General features: G+C 32.8%; 1 protein-coding gene across 1 annotated transcript in view; it reads right to left on the bottom strand.

Moving 5' to 3' along the window:
- The window catches only part of LOC140440071 (uncharacterized), a 32,464-nt gene extending 20,082 nt beyond the window's left edge, over positions 1–12,382 (bottom strand). The window contains exons 1-2 of the mRNA XM_072530340.1: positions 11,613–12,382; positions 4,388–4,593 (exon numbers count right to left, since the gene is read on the bottom strand). Coding sequence (XP_072386441.1) covers positions 4,388–4,593; positions 11,613–12,171 — 765 coding nt within the window. The 5' untranslated portion in view covers positions 12,172–12,382. The remainder of the gene's footprint in view (positions 1–4,387; positions 4,594–11,612) is intronic.
- Positions 12,383–12,752: the final 370 nt, after the last annotated feature.

Here is a 12,752-nt window from a genome sequence, read left to right as displayed (position 1 = left end):
TATGTGTGTTGAGAAATCACAAAAGCCAAGAGCTCTAAAAGATTTTTCCGAAAAGGCATTTTAAGGTATAGAAGCCAAATAAGTTCATGGATGTCGAGCACTTTATTTTTAGAATGGTTTGAAAATGAATTCGTCTCAAGTCTCAAAATCCTTTTTAAAATCAAAAAACCTTCTCATCAAAGCATTGTTGCTTGTTGACAATGCGCCCTCACCCTCAAAATCTACAAAATGGTGACAATTGTCAGATTTTTGCCACCGAATGTCACAAGCTTAATCCAGCCGTTAGACCAGGGAGTCATAGAGACATTCAAGAGACATTATAGAGAAGCATTCTTAAGACATCTGTTATAACAGAAGACGAATTAATCCAAAAGTATTCCCGAAATTCTCAAATCTTTAATAAAACGTTTTTATCGGTGAGCTGAGTCGTGGGCCAAGATCAAATTTTCAACTTTGGAAAAATGCTGGAACAAACTTTTTGATAAGATTTTGATTGACGATCCTGAAGAAGAAAATGGTAAGAAAACGGTAGAAGAAATTAAACCTTTCATTAAAAATTTGCCGGGACATGACGAAATTAACTAAGAAGAGATACGTGACTGGTTAGCAGCTGATGACTCAGAACGTGAATTCATCGACCAGGACATCATTGATATGGTTCTTTATCAAGACAACCTGAGCATATCAGATGACGAAGATGACGACCCAAGAGGTAACAGGCAGCACATGACCGTCGACGAGATTTTCAATGCTTTAGAGGAAAGAATTTTATACAGTAGGCCTAATTAGTTAGGGACACGACTAGATTCTTAATTTTTGTTGTCATTACATAAATTTTTGCCCTTTTCAGATTGCTTTGCGTTTCGTCGAACAATCGAATGAGGCAAACTCATGACGTTCTGCAAATTAACGATGGAGGGAGAGAGAAAAATAGCAGATTTCTTTAAAAAAGCATGTTAAACTTGTTCATTTTCCTTAATTTTATTACTTTATTTTGGATTTACTTATGAGAAAACATTACGAAATCAACTCATAGTATTTTTTAATACCAATACTTTGATCAAGAATATTATAAAAAACAATCTTATTTTTAACCGAAATTCTTGTTATCCGAAACGGCCTCAACGCCAATTATTTCGGTTAACGGAGGTTTTACTGTAATGTCTAGTTGCAAGCCACCACAGCAGGAGTTGCAGTACCACAGATGGACACTGAAGGTCAAATAGTTAGTTATCTTTCCAGTAAGAGAGTCATACGTATTAAATAGTTTAGTTTGTTATTTACTTCCAAAGGGAGCATATCGTCGTCTTTACGATTGAAAAGTTAATATGACGCACAATAACAAACAACTCCGTTATTTACAGTTGGAATTAGAAGCAGAAAAGGCTGCCGTTGAGTTAGAGAAGTTTAGAAAAATGAATATGAATGCTGCTATTTTTGGATTATTCGAATTAAGATTTGGATCCTAGATAATAGAGGCAGCGAACTGACGAGTAAATCCGACAATTAACCTGAAGCGAAAAAAAAAGGAAATTTTTAAGAAATGGTTTGTTCACTAAAATCTTAAATGCAATTTTAGTTTATGTAATCCAATTTTTTTACTATTAGATTGGCTTCACACAAATGAATTTACGTTTCTTCTACCTATTATAAATATATCATTTCAATTGTAACAATACCTTGATTTGCGTATAATAGATAGAGTAAGCATTATGTGAAAATGTCCTTTTGTAGGAAACATAAAACCCAATACTTCTGCAGAACCATCTCGTGTTCAATCATCTCGACTAATGGAAGGAAAACCAAACAGTTCTTTGACTGTCTGAACTTAGATAGATAGATAGATAGATTTAGGGAGGCGACTGGAGTCGGAGTGGGATTGGTCTTTTGGCCTATTCCACTGCAACCTTTTCAGATCTATTGTGGTCCTCTAGCCCTAGATAACATTCTCTAGCCTGACTCTGTTTATAAAGTCTAATAGCTTCGAGACTGTACCTTCCATGTAATTATTTGTTCGTGGATGTTCTTCTCCTAATGCAAAGAAAAACACATTTGCCAGACTGTCACACTGATATAAAATGTGCTCTGCTTTTTCTTCTTCGAGGTGACAGAATCTTCTCAAGTGATCATCTGATAATTCCATCAGATTTAAGTCCTGTTAGAAGATCTACTATGGCTTTGACTGTTTTCCTGTCTTTGCTTATTAGGTCTGCCGTAAATTTTGGCAAATGTTCTGTAATGAACTGTTTCGGCTGTCTTTGTCCTGGTGAATCCCTCCGCCATTCCAGAAATTTGTGAGCTACCCACTTCCTTGTACCCAGTTACTGACTTGGCAATGTCGCAGAAGGGTTCCGGTCCAACGAATGGCTTTGATGAGCCTTGTTTGACCATTTTATCTGCTTTTTCATTGCCCTTATGACCCCCGTGCCCAGTACCCAGGCTATCGTAACCTTGCCAGTCTCCTAGTTTATTTAGGGCACACACAAAATCCCATACTAGCTGAGAATTGACCTCTACAGAATTGAGTACCTTAATGTACCGGGAAATGTATTCCTTGATTTATCCCTACTATGCCGGCTCTCACACCTTCCGATGTTTTTGAGCCATCCGTGTACCAGGTAGCAGCAGCTTGTATGGGTACCCCTTTATTGCAGTCTTTCCTGTCTGGTATCTTGTCGAAACTTACTCAAGATGATGATTTTTTGGCAGATAACAGAACCAAATGGTTGGTAAGAATAGCCTGTTATTTTTTTAGCTGTTTGTCTCTGAAGATATTATAAATGTGATTGTCCTCGAAACAAATAGTTTGGAAGATCAACAAATGTTTACTGGAATAGTAAATGAAAAAATTATGAAAGAGTCGTACAAAGGCAACACTCATACAATTAAAATATTTTGCGTTAAAGAATAAGTTAATCGACAACCGATTACTGAAAGAGTGGTTATGGAATTGACCGAACCCTTAGTGGAACAGGGTAGGACTCTTGTTCCGGACAGCTCGTATACATAAGTTAACGTCGAGAAAAAAGCGGAAAAATGTTCTTAAATATGTTGTAGAAGCCAAACTCAAGAAAGAGGAAATCATTGCCAAACGACAGGTCTACAACGACTCATCGACAAGACCAACCCGACCTGTGAGCAATTTGGTATGAAAATAAACATTAAAAAAACCAAAGTGATGTCAATCCGAAAAAACCAAAACTTACCTCAACCTTGCACAATAAATGGGCACATTTTAGAACAGGTCAATAGATTTAAGTACCTGGGATGTTGGATCGATAGCAGCCTAAATCCTGATCTAGAAATAAGATCGAGAATAGAACAGGCCAGAAAATCTTTCGAAAAAATAAAAAAGCTGCTTTGTGATTCTCGAATAAAACTCGAAATTCGACTACGTTTATCAAAATGCTACGTCTGGTCGACTCTTCTATATGCAGTTGAAACGTGGACCCTTAAAACATCAACCGTAAATAAATTGAAGGCCTTTGAAATGTGGATCTACCGGAGAATACTCAAAATTTCATGGACATCGCATACCTCAAACGAAGAAGTGCTGCATAGAATAGGCAAGGAAAGAGAACTTTTTAACACAGTAAAAGTTAGAAAAACATCATACCTAGGCCACATACTGAGAAATAATAAGTACCAATATGCCCAACTTATAGTGAAAGGAAAAATCGAGGGAAAGAGAGGCCTAGGAAGGAAAAGACTATCGTGGCTCAGAAACATCCGACAATGGACAGGGCTAAATTTTGAACAGCTAATAAGAACAGCTGAAGATAGAGAAGAGTTTAAAATTGTAGTAGCCAACCTCCATTGAGGAGAGGGCACTTTAAGAAGAAGAAGAAAAGGCTTTAAACAAAAGAGGCAGATACACGATTTGTAAAAAAAAACTCTGAACTACATGGTCGAAATTGTGCTGTCAAAACACAAAACGAGTAACATGTGTATGCAAAGGTTGTGAAGGGAACCATTATATTTATTTAGAATGTCTCCTTGCCCACCATGTTCGCAAAAAAAAATATCTAAAACATGTACAATAAATTTGACTCTCAGTTAAACTTTCTATTTAAAAAATACTACGTTCTACGTTACTTTTAACTATATAATATTATGCTGTGCTGTCATAAAAATAAAAAAAGTGAATGTAGTTTTTTCATTTTATTGTTCCTTACCGAAAAAAATAAAAAAAATTCAGGATATTTTTAAATGTTATAGTTTTATGTAAGACACAATGATATTTCTATTTAAATACTCGGTAAATGTCTACCAATTACAAAAACATGGCCAGAACGCTGATAAAAACGCAAATAATGACATTCAGCGAAAATTTCGACATGAGACAGCCTTCCGTCTTTCACAATACCATATCTATTAATTTACTTACATTGTATTTGAACATCATATTATTACTCCAACAGTCACCGTGGAGAAAAACTGAATATGGACTTTTGTATTCAAGTGCATCAAGAAACATTTGAGGACCGTTATCACAATATTTTTTAAAACTATCGAGAATTTTTATTTCTTTTTCCTCTTCTAAAAATTCTTTTATCGAGTTACAACAACTGACGATTGCTTGTTGCATGAGACCTACAAAGATAAAACATAATATGTAAAATATTTTGACTAAAAATATACGTTGAAAAATGACTGCACATATTTTCATCTCTGGTATCACAAAGTGGATTTGTGTCTCCTATATCTACGAGGCGTGTTTTTTAAGTAAGTACCGTTTTGGAATTAAAAAAAGACGTGCAAAGATATGGCAATAATTTTATTTTTACATGAAAGCCTGTACCTTAATCTACTTTTCTACATAATTTCCGTGAATATTGAGGCACTTGTCATAACGTGGCACTAGTTTTTGAATACCCTCCTGATAAAATTCTGCCGCCTGACTTGTTAACCACTGCATCACAAATGTTTTGACTTCGTTATCGTCTTGAAGACACTGACCGCCCAGGTGTTTCTTCAAGTGCTGGAACAAATGGTAGTCGTTGGGCGCCAAATCAGGGCTGTATGGAGGGTGATCTAGAGTTTATCATTTAAATGATTTGATGAGATCTTTGGTCTGATTAGCCACATGTGGACGCATTGTCATGCAGCAAAACGATACCCTTTTGCCACGTCTTTTGTTCTGGATTGCACAACGCAGATTTTTCAGTGTCTCACAATAAGACACTGCATTGATTGTCTCATTACGAGGCAAAAACTCCACTAGCAATACTCCTTTTCTGTCCCAAAAAACTGTGCACATGATTTTCCGGACAGAAATTGTTTGCTTAAACTTCACTCTTTTGGATGATGATGAATGTCGCCATTCCATGGATTGTTGTTTCGATTCTGGTGTGACGTAGGCCACCCACGTTTCGTCACTAGTAACAATTTGGTCTAAAAAATCTTCAATTTCACTGTGGAACCGCTCAAGGAAAGTCAATGCATTGCCTAAACGTTGGGTTTTGTGCAAATCCGTCAACATTTTCTCAAAATACAAACATAAGTAATGTTTGTATTTTGAGAACGATTTCCGAAGTGGAAATTGAAACGTCAGTAAACGTATTTTAACCTTTAATTGTGGCTTATTCCCATTTAAATATAAATTAATTTAAAATGCCACAAGAAAATAGCTTCAGAACAATATAAATACTAGTCACAACTTTTGGCAACTAGCCATGTAGAAAAATAAAAAAAAAATTGTGGAGTCTTTAGATGAAGAAAAAAGTGAAGATGACGATGGCTGTTTAGCCAACAATTCTATACCTGATGGATATAGATTACAAGTATAGGAGAGGATATAAAACAATAAGGATGTTATGCACATAAAACGAGAAACCTACAGAAAATCGCCCGGATTTTCTATTCTAAATGGTTTTAAATGGTACTCACAGTCATTAGTGACGAATAAAACAAGAACATTTTTAAAAAATATTGTTTTGCATTTACCTGGTCCAAAAGAAACAGCCAAAGATGCAAAAAAAGTGTAAGAAATATGGCAGATACTTTTCACCAACGACATATGTGAATAGCTATTGAATTTTAGAAGATGATGTCCATTCAAATATTCCTGTTGTAGGAAAATAGCTTGTTAGCCTTATAGAATATGTAAGAAAATTTTAGATATTTGCGATCTAAATGCATATGTATTGTATGTGTTAAAAAATCCATATTGAAAGAAAACTATTGGTTGGCAACAACGATCTTTCTTGCTATAGTTTCTTTACTCACAATGGTGGAACTGAGAGCCAATCTAAAAACCACAAATTGCATGTAGTGTCAGCTCTTAAAGACTATGGGATCAACACTGCTTATGTTCCAAACCAGCAGATATGACCATTGGAAATAAATCTACGAGGAAAACGTAGCAGGTGTTTTAAGTCTCCGATAATATCAGGAAAAAAGTTAATGTCATTTGTTTGTAAAACACATAGAAAAAAAAGAGTCAGTATTGTTCAGCTATTATTTATCAGAATGAACACATTTATACTATGAGGGTAATAAAAAGATTATTCTTCACTATTTTTATTATAAAACGGTAAGACTATTGTTTGCGTTTAAAGTCTAGTTTTATTTGATGTATTTAATAATTTTTATAACTTATAACTATATAACTTTTATATTTCATTCTTACGTTTAAAAAATATGATTTAAATTAAAAGAGCTCTTTTATTCTTATTAAAACATATTTCGCAGTTAAATAATATATTTATATTGGGATTAAGCCTTAATTAATTGTAATGAAATTACATTTTAGCTATTGTTTGACGTTTCAATTTTCACTCGATGTTTGAGTGCATCTACCATGCAACTAGAGTTTAGATGTCTACCTGGAGAAGATGTAGTTGTTAATGATTATACGAACGACTAACGAAAAAAAATAGGCGATATACACGAGATGGTCTGGTCCGATCTTTAGATTGATAACGACCGAATGAAGAAACGGTATGATACCACAGCCCAAAAGAGATGGTTTAAGAAGAATGACAAAATCTAAAGATAAATTAAATTAAAAATGAAAAAGACAGTCAAGATTTCATTTCACGTACAAATCGTCTATGTATCTGTTTATACGTATTTCGCTTTAATAAAGCTCATCAGAACAGATATTAATAGGCTTTCTCAACGTGAAAAATAAATCTTTCCTGTCTTTAAGAAGCAACAATAAAATGGCTTCGAAACGGACGCAATAGCGACATCTGATATTAAATCCGTAAAATAGTTTCGAAACACAATTCAGATATCTGCCTTAATCTGAGCCTTCTTTATCAACGTCTGCTATTCCTTGCAATTTTTAGAAGGCTCAGATTAAGGCAGATATCTGAATTGTGTTTCAAAACTATTTTACGGATTTAATATCAGATGTCGCTATTGCGTCTGTTTCGAAGCCATTATATTGCTGCTTCCTTAAGACAGGAAAGATTTATTTTTCACGTTGAGAACGCCTATGAATAGCTGTTCTGATGAGCTTTATTAAAGCGAAATACGTGTAAAGAGATACATAGACGATTTGTACGTGAAATGAAATCTTGACTGTCGTTTTCATTTTATTCGGATCTACTCTGTATGAGTACAAGAAACCAATTCGCTAACGATTTCTGCTTAGTTGAGGAGACAGGTCGTGGAATGCAAATTTTAAATTCCCCATGTCTCTATTAACATCTTTATCAACGTCTGCTATGCCTTGCAATTTTTAGAAGGCTCAGATTAAGGCAGATATCTGAATTGTGTTTCGAAACTATTTTACGGATAAATTAAATTGTAGAGACTCGGTCGATAATATAAATTTGTATAGTTAAGGTAATATATTATAAATAATTGTGTTTTTAGTGTTAGTGTTATCAGGCTGTAAAAAGATAAAATATACATTACAGTATTAAAATTTTGCTTTAATATGCCATTTTGCTACAAATGCGGAAGATCTATTCAAAAAGTACTATTATATGAACAATAAAAAATAATATTTAATAAATAATTATTTGTTTTTTTTTTTATTTTTCAACTAACTAAATCTGCATAAGCTCTTTTGTGTTCAGTTAAATAAATTTCCTATGGTTTTATTTCAGTTTTCGATTATTAAAAGTGACATAATGAATAAAGTAAATTATAAATATATCTTGGCATATTAAAATATATTCTGTCTACTCATAAATTGTATCCAATTAATTCTAAGAGAACTTTGTATATATAATTTAACTTGAAATTGCCACCAATTATATTTTCTAGGAAATTAATTAAAATTGAAATTAACTGGAAGAAAATATAAAAATAAAGACCGCAAATTTATCTTTAGTCAGACACGTTAGTTAAGCCAACTGTCAGTTTTGAACTGACGGAGCCACTAAGCCACAATCAAAATCAATAAAATTGGAATGCGCAATATTCAAGAAAAAATTATTGACACACAGGAGACTTTACTTTCTAAATTTTCAAAAAAGGGATTTTTGTTTTTTTACCTTAAAACATTCCTTACTATCATAGAAATACTGTCTTAAAATGTTATTAAGAAATTCAAAATAGAAATGTAGTTGTGTGTGTGTGAGAGAGAGAAAGAGAGAGAGAGAGATGGCATTAGACAAAATATCTTTTTGCCACAGAAAATTGTTATAAGGATGTTTAAATTTTTATTTTAGAATCGCTTATAAACTTGATTAGAATATTATATATAGATTTGTCAAAATAAGATAACAGATTCCTGATGTTAACTGGTAGGCTAATATTGAGTTAAATTAAACCTAAATATAGGCTTCGAGTCTGTTCGAGAAATGTAGTTATAGCTGTATTTATAACACCGCGCGCCCCGCTTCACCTGCGCAACTGCAACTCGACAGTAGTTGTTTTCTTAAACTTATAAAGCAAGCACCTGTTTTATACTATTGAAATTACTGTTTTCAAAAGCGGAAAATTGCCTGGTTCTGGTTGTCATTTGATAAAAAAAAAATAAAATTTGGTAATGCATTGCAACCCCAACAGACAGCTCTGTAAAATATGTAATATTGTGCTTTAATTTTGTGTTTTCTAATCTTTTTAAATATATCAAGTGCAAGAATTTCATCATGAGCAACACTATTATAAAATCGGTGCTATGTGTGACTCAAGTCTCAGAAAGAATAATAATGCTAAAAATTCAAGCACGGAACTGTAATATTAATATGATCGAAGTCTTTCCTCCCACAGCTGATAAGACCGAAAATGAGATCGAAAAGTTTTATTCAGAATTGTACAATACAATCAAGTTAACAAAATTTAGAGATATTACTTACATTTTAGGAGACTGTAATGCAAAAATTGGAGTAGGTACAGTTGAAAATATAGTTTGACAGTTCGGATTAGGAACTAGAAACGAAAGAGGAGAAAAGCTCATAAATTTATGCCAAGAAAAGAATATGGTAATTGCCAATACTTGGTTTCAGCTTTCTAAGAGAAGACTATATACACACATTGTTAGATACCAGATAGACTTTATACTCGTAAATAGCAGATATAAAAACTCTATAACCTCAGTTAAAACTTATCCTGAAGAAATAAGAGACGAATTAAAAAATAATGTGAATGTTAATATGCAAAAAAACACTAATAACAACCAAATGGATGTAAATAAAAAGTGGTATAATATAAAAATCACATTACTGAAACCAGCTCAAGAAAGTTTGATACAACATAGGTCAGAGACTAAAAAACAGTGGATGAAAGAAGAAATACTAATAGAGATGGAAGAAAGAAGGCAATATAAAGGAAAAGTATAAAGAAATACAAAAAATAATTAAGGAAAAAATCAAAACAGCTAAGGAAATCTATTTGATGAAACAATGTAAAGAGATAGAAGAACTAGAAACAAAATATGATATGAGAAATATGCACAAAAAAATAAGAAAAGTGACTGGAATGGGTCGAAATAGACAGCAAGGACACATAAAAGACAAAAAAGGAGTACTACTGATAGATTTGCGAAAAAAATTAAGACGATGGGAGGGGTACGTTAGAGAACTTTTATAAGATGAAAGAGATGAAATGCTGAAAATACAAGAATTAAATCCTTTAGAGAGACAGAAGATCACAATAGGTGAAATCAAATATGCTATCAAAAACTCTAAAGACAATAAGGCAGCTGGATTAGGTGAAATACCAATAGAACTGTTAAAACTAGTGGAAGAGGATAACTTAGAAGTATTGTCAGATTTATTCAACACGGTGTACGATGCGGGAATAGTACCACAAGAGTGGCTGAAGTCAGCATTTATAACCATCCCTAAAAAACAAACAAGCAGCAAAAGAGTGCTCTGATTATCGAAGGAGTCATACTTTAAAAGTTCTGTTAAAAGTAGTACATAAGAGAATATACGAAAGGCTAGAGGAGGATATTAGCGAGACGCATTTCGGGTTCCGAAATGGAATGGGTACTCGAGAAGGACTATTTGCCATCAACATATTGATTCAGCGATGTCGGGATGTAAACGTTGATCTACACTTGTGTTTTGTTGACTACGAAAAAGCTTTGGATAAAGTAAGACATGAAAAATTAATATCACAACTTATGAACAAGCGTATTGACAGAAAAATCATAAATATAGTGCAAATATTATATTGGAACCAAAGTGCCATAGTTTAAATTAATGGCCAACACTCAGAAGAAATAAAGATCTGTAGTGGAGTTAGACAGGGATGTGTTTTATCGCCAATTTTGTTTAACTTGTATTCTGAAGAAATTTTCCAAAACACGCTAAATATTATCAAAGCGGGTAAAAATTAATTAACAACTTACGATATGCAGACGACACTGTGATCAAAGCAACGGGTATAGAAGATCTACACCATCTTATCGAAAGCTTAAGTATGAATAATGTTGAGATGGGAATTACTATAAACGCTAAAAAAACGAAGTACATGCTAATTACAAAAAGACCACAAAATATATATCACCTATTGACAATCAATGGTAACGTGATAGAATAAGTAGAAAAATATTAGTACTTGGAACTTTGATCAATGAAACCAGTGATCATACTTCAGAATTAAACAGGCGAATAGATATTGCCAGATCAGCATTTATACCAATGAAGTCACTCCTAACGTGCAAAAATCTAAATTTGAATATTTAACTACGTGGCATTGGCTGTTATATATTTTCAATATTATTATGTGAAACTGAGACTTGGACATTAAAAAAATGCAATTTAAAAAGAATTAAGGCTTTCGAACTCTGGTTATGCCGCAGAGTATTAAAAATATCATGGACTGATAGAATTACAAATAAAGAAGTACTGGAGAGGGTTGGTAAAGAAACATAACTAATCACCACTATACAAACCAGAAAACTGAAATAGCTATGCGACGTGATGAGGGGAGCAAAATATGAAATTTTTAAACTCATAATATAGCGAAAGATTCAAAAAAGAAGATCTGTTGGCCGAAGGCAGAACTCATGGTTGAAGAACCTACGTGATTGGTATCAATGCAGATCAATTGATTTGTTTAGAGCAGCAAGTTCAAAAATAAAAATAGCCATTATGATTGCCAACCTCCGTAGGGAGACGGCACTCTCAGAAGAAGAAGATTTAATAATCTTTTTATAAGTGAACGACGACAAAGCCGAAAATAAAAACAAAATTACATACCTTGATTAAAAAACGTTTTCATATTATTATGATACTCTGCGCCTAATTCGCTAAACTCTTCAGGATGGTAATGTTTAAAAGCGTAGGAAACTCCATGAAACTTTCCATACGTCTTAAAAATAGTTTCGTACATTTTAGTATTTAGGGGTATTTTCTTAGGATGGATTTTGTAGTCTTTTAGCTTTAAATTTTCCATTACAAATTTTTCTTCTCCTTTTTTTGAGCTCGTTGCAAAACATTTTGGTATATTGTTAAAAATTTCAACCTTAGGATAAGACTTTTGGAACGCTTGTAACGCTGGAATCACTTTGGTATAAAAATGCACTTCGTTGTTAAAACACATCGACATAAATTTGTTTGTTTCTTCAGAACCTACGAGACATTGTTTAACCACTAAATGATGATCTTTGCCGGTATTTTTATTTTTCAAGGACAAGAATACCATTTCTCCTAAATGTCCCTGACCCTTTTCGTTGCCTTCATGTTCCTGAATTTCAAAATTTTCTATCTTTTCATCTAAAGACTCTTCTAATAGATCACATATATCTTTTGGTATCATCTTTTACCGTTATGAAAATGTTACTATCAAATTCTAAGTTTTCGCTCTTATATACTCAGAGTAGCGTGATTAATTAATACAATAAGATATATAGATGATAATTACATATATGATAATTACATCTAACAATCATTGCATTTTTATGCGTTATATCAGTACAGGTATTTTTTGTTTTTTAAGTTTAAATAGCAGTTATCTAGCTTCATTAAAAACTAGTTATAATAGTATGTTACATGACTATGCATCTAAATAATATTATTTTATTAAATACGACTTACGCTTATGATTAAGTTGTTAAATTGAACAATGCATATGACCTTGAAATACTATGTAATACATCGTCAGATAAATTTTTAATACGAGTGAAGTATTATTTAGGAGAAGAGTATTATCAAATAAAAGTCATTTTATATAGATTTGATGTAAATCATCCTATTGAAACATGTTTTCTAAGGAAACTTGTATAAACTATTATAGACCTTTTTAAAGATAGTTATTTAAGTGATAACATTTTGTACATTAATATGGTTTTGAAGCTATTTTCTTATGGCATTTTAAAGTAATTATTATTTAAATGGGAA

This window comes from Diabrotica undecimpunctata, chromosome 4 (assembly GCF_040954645.1).
Source record: "Diabrotica undecimpunctata isolate CICGRU chromosome 4, icDiaUnde3, whole genome shotgun sequence".
In the NCBI taxonomy this organism is placed as follows: Eukaryota; Metazoa; Arthropoda; class Insecta; order Coleoptera; family Chrysomelidae; genus Diabrotica; species Diabrotica undecimpunctata.
Note: the sequence above shows the minus strand (reverse complement) of the source record. Positions and strands in the feature narration are given on the sequence as shown.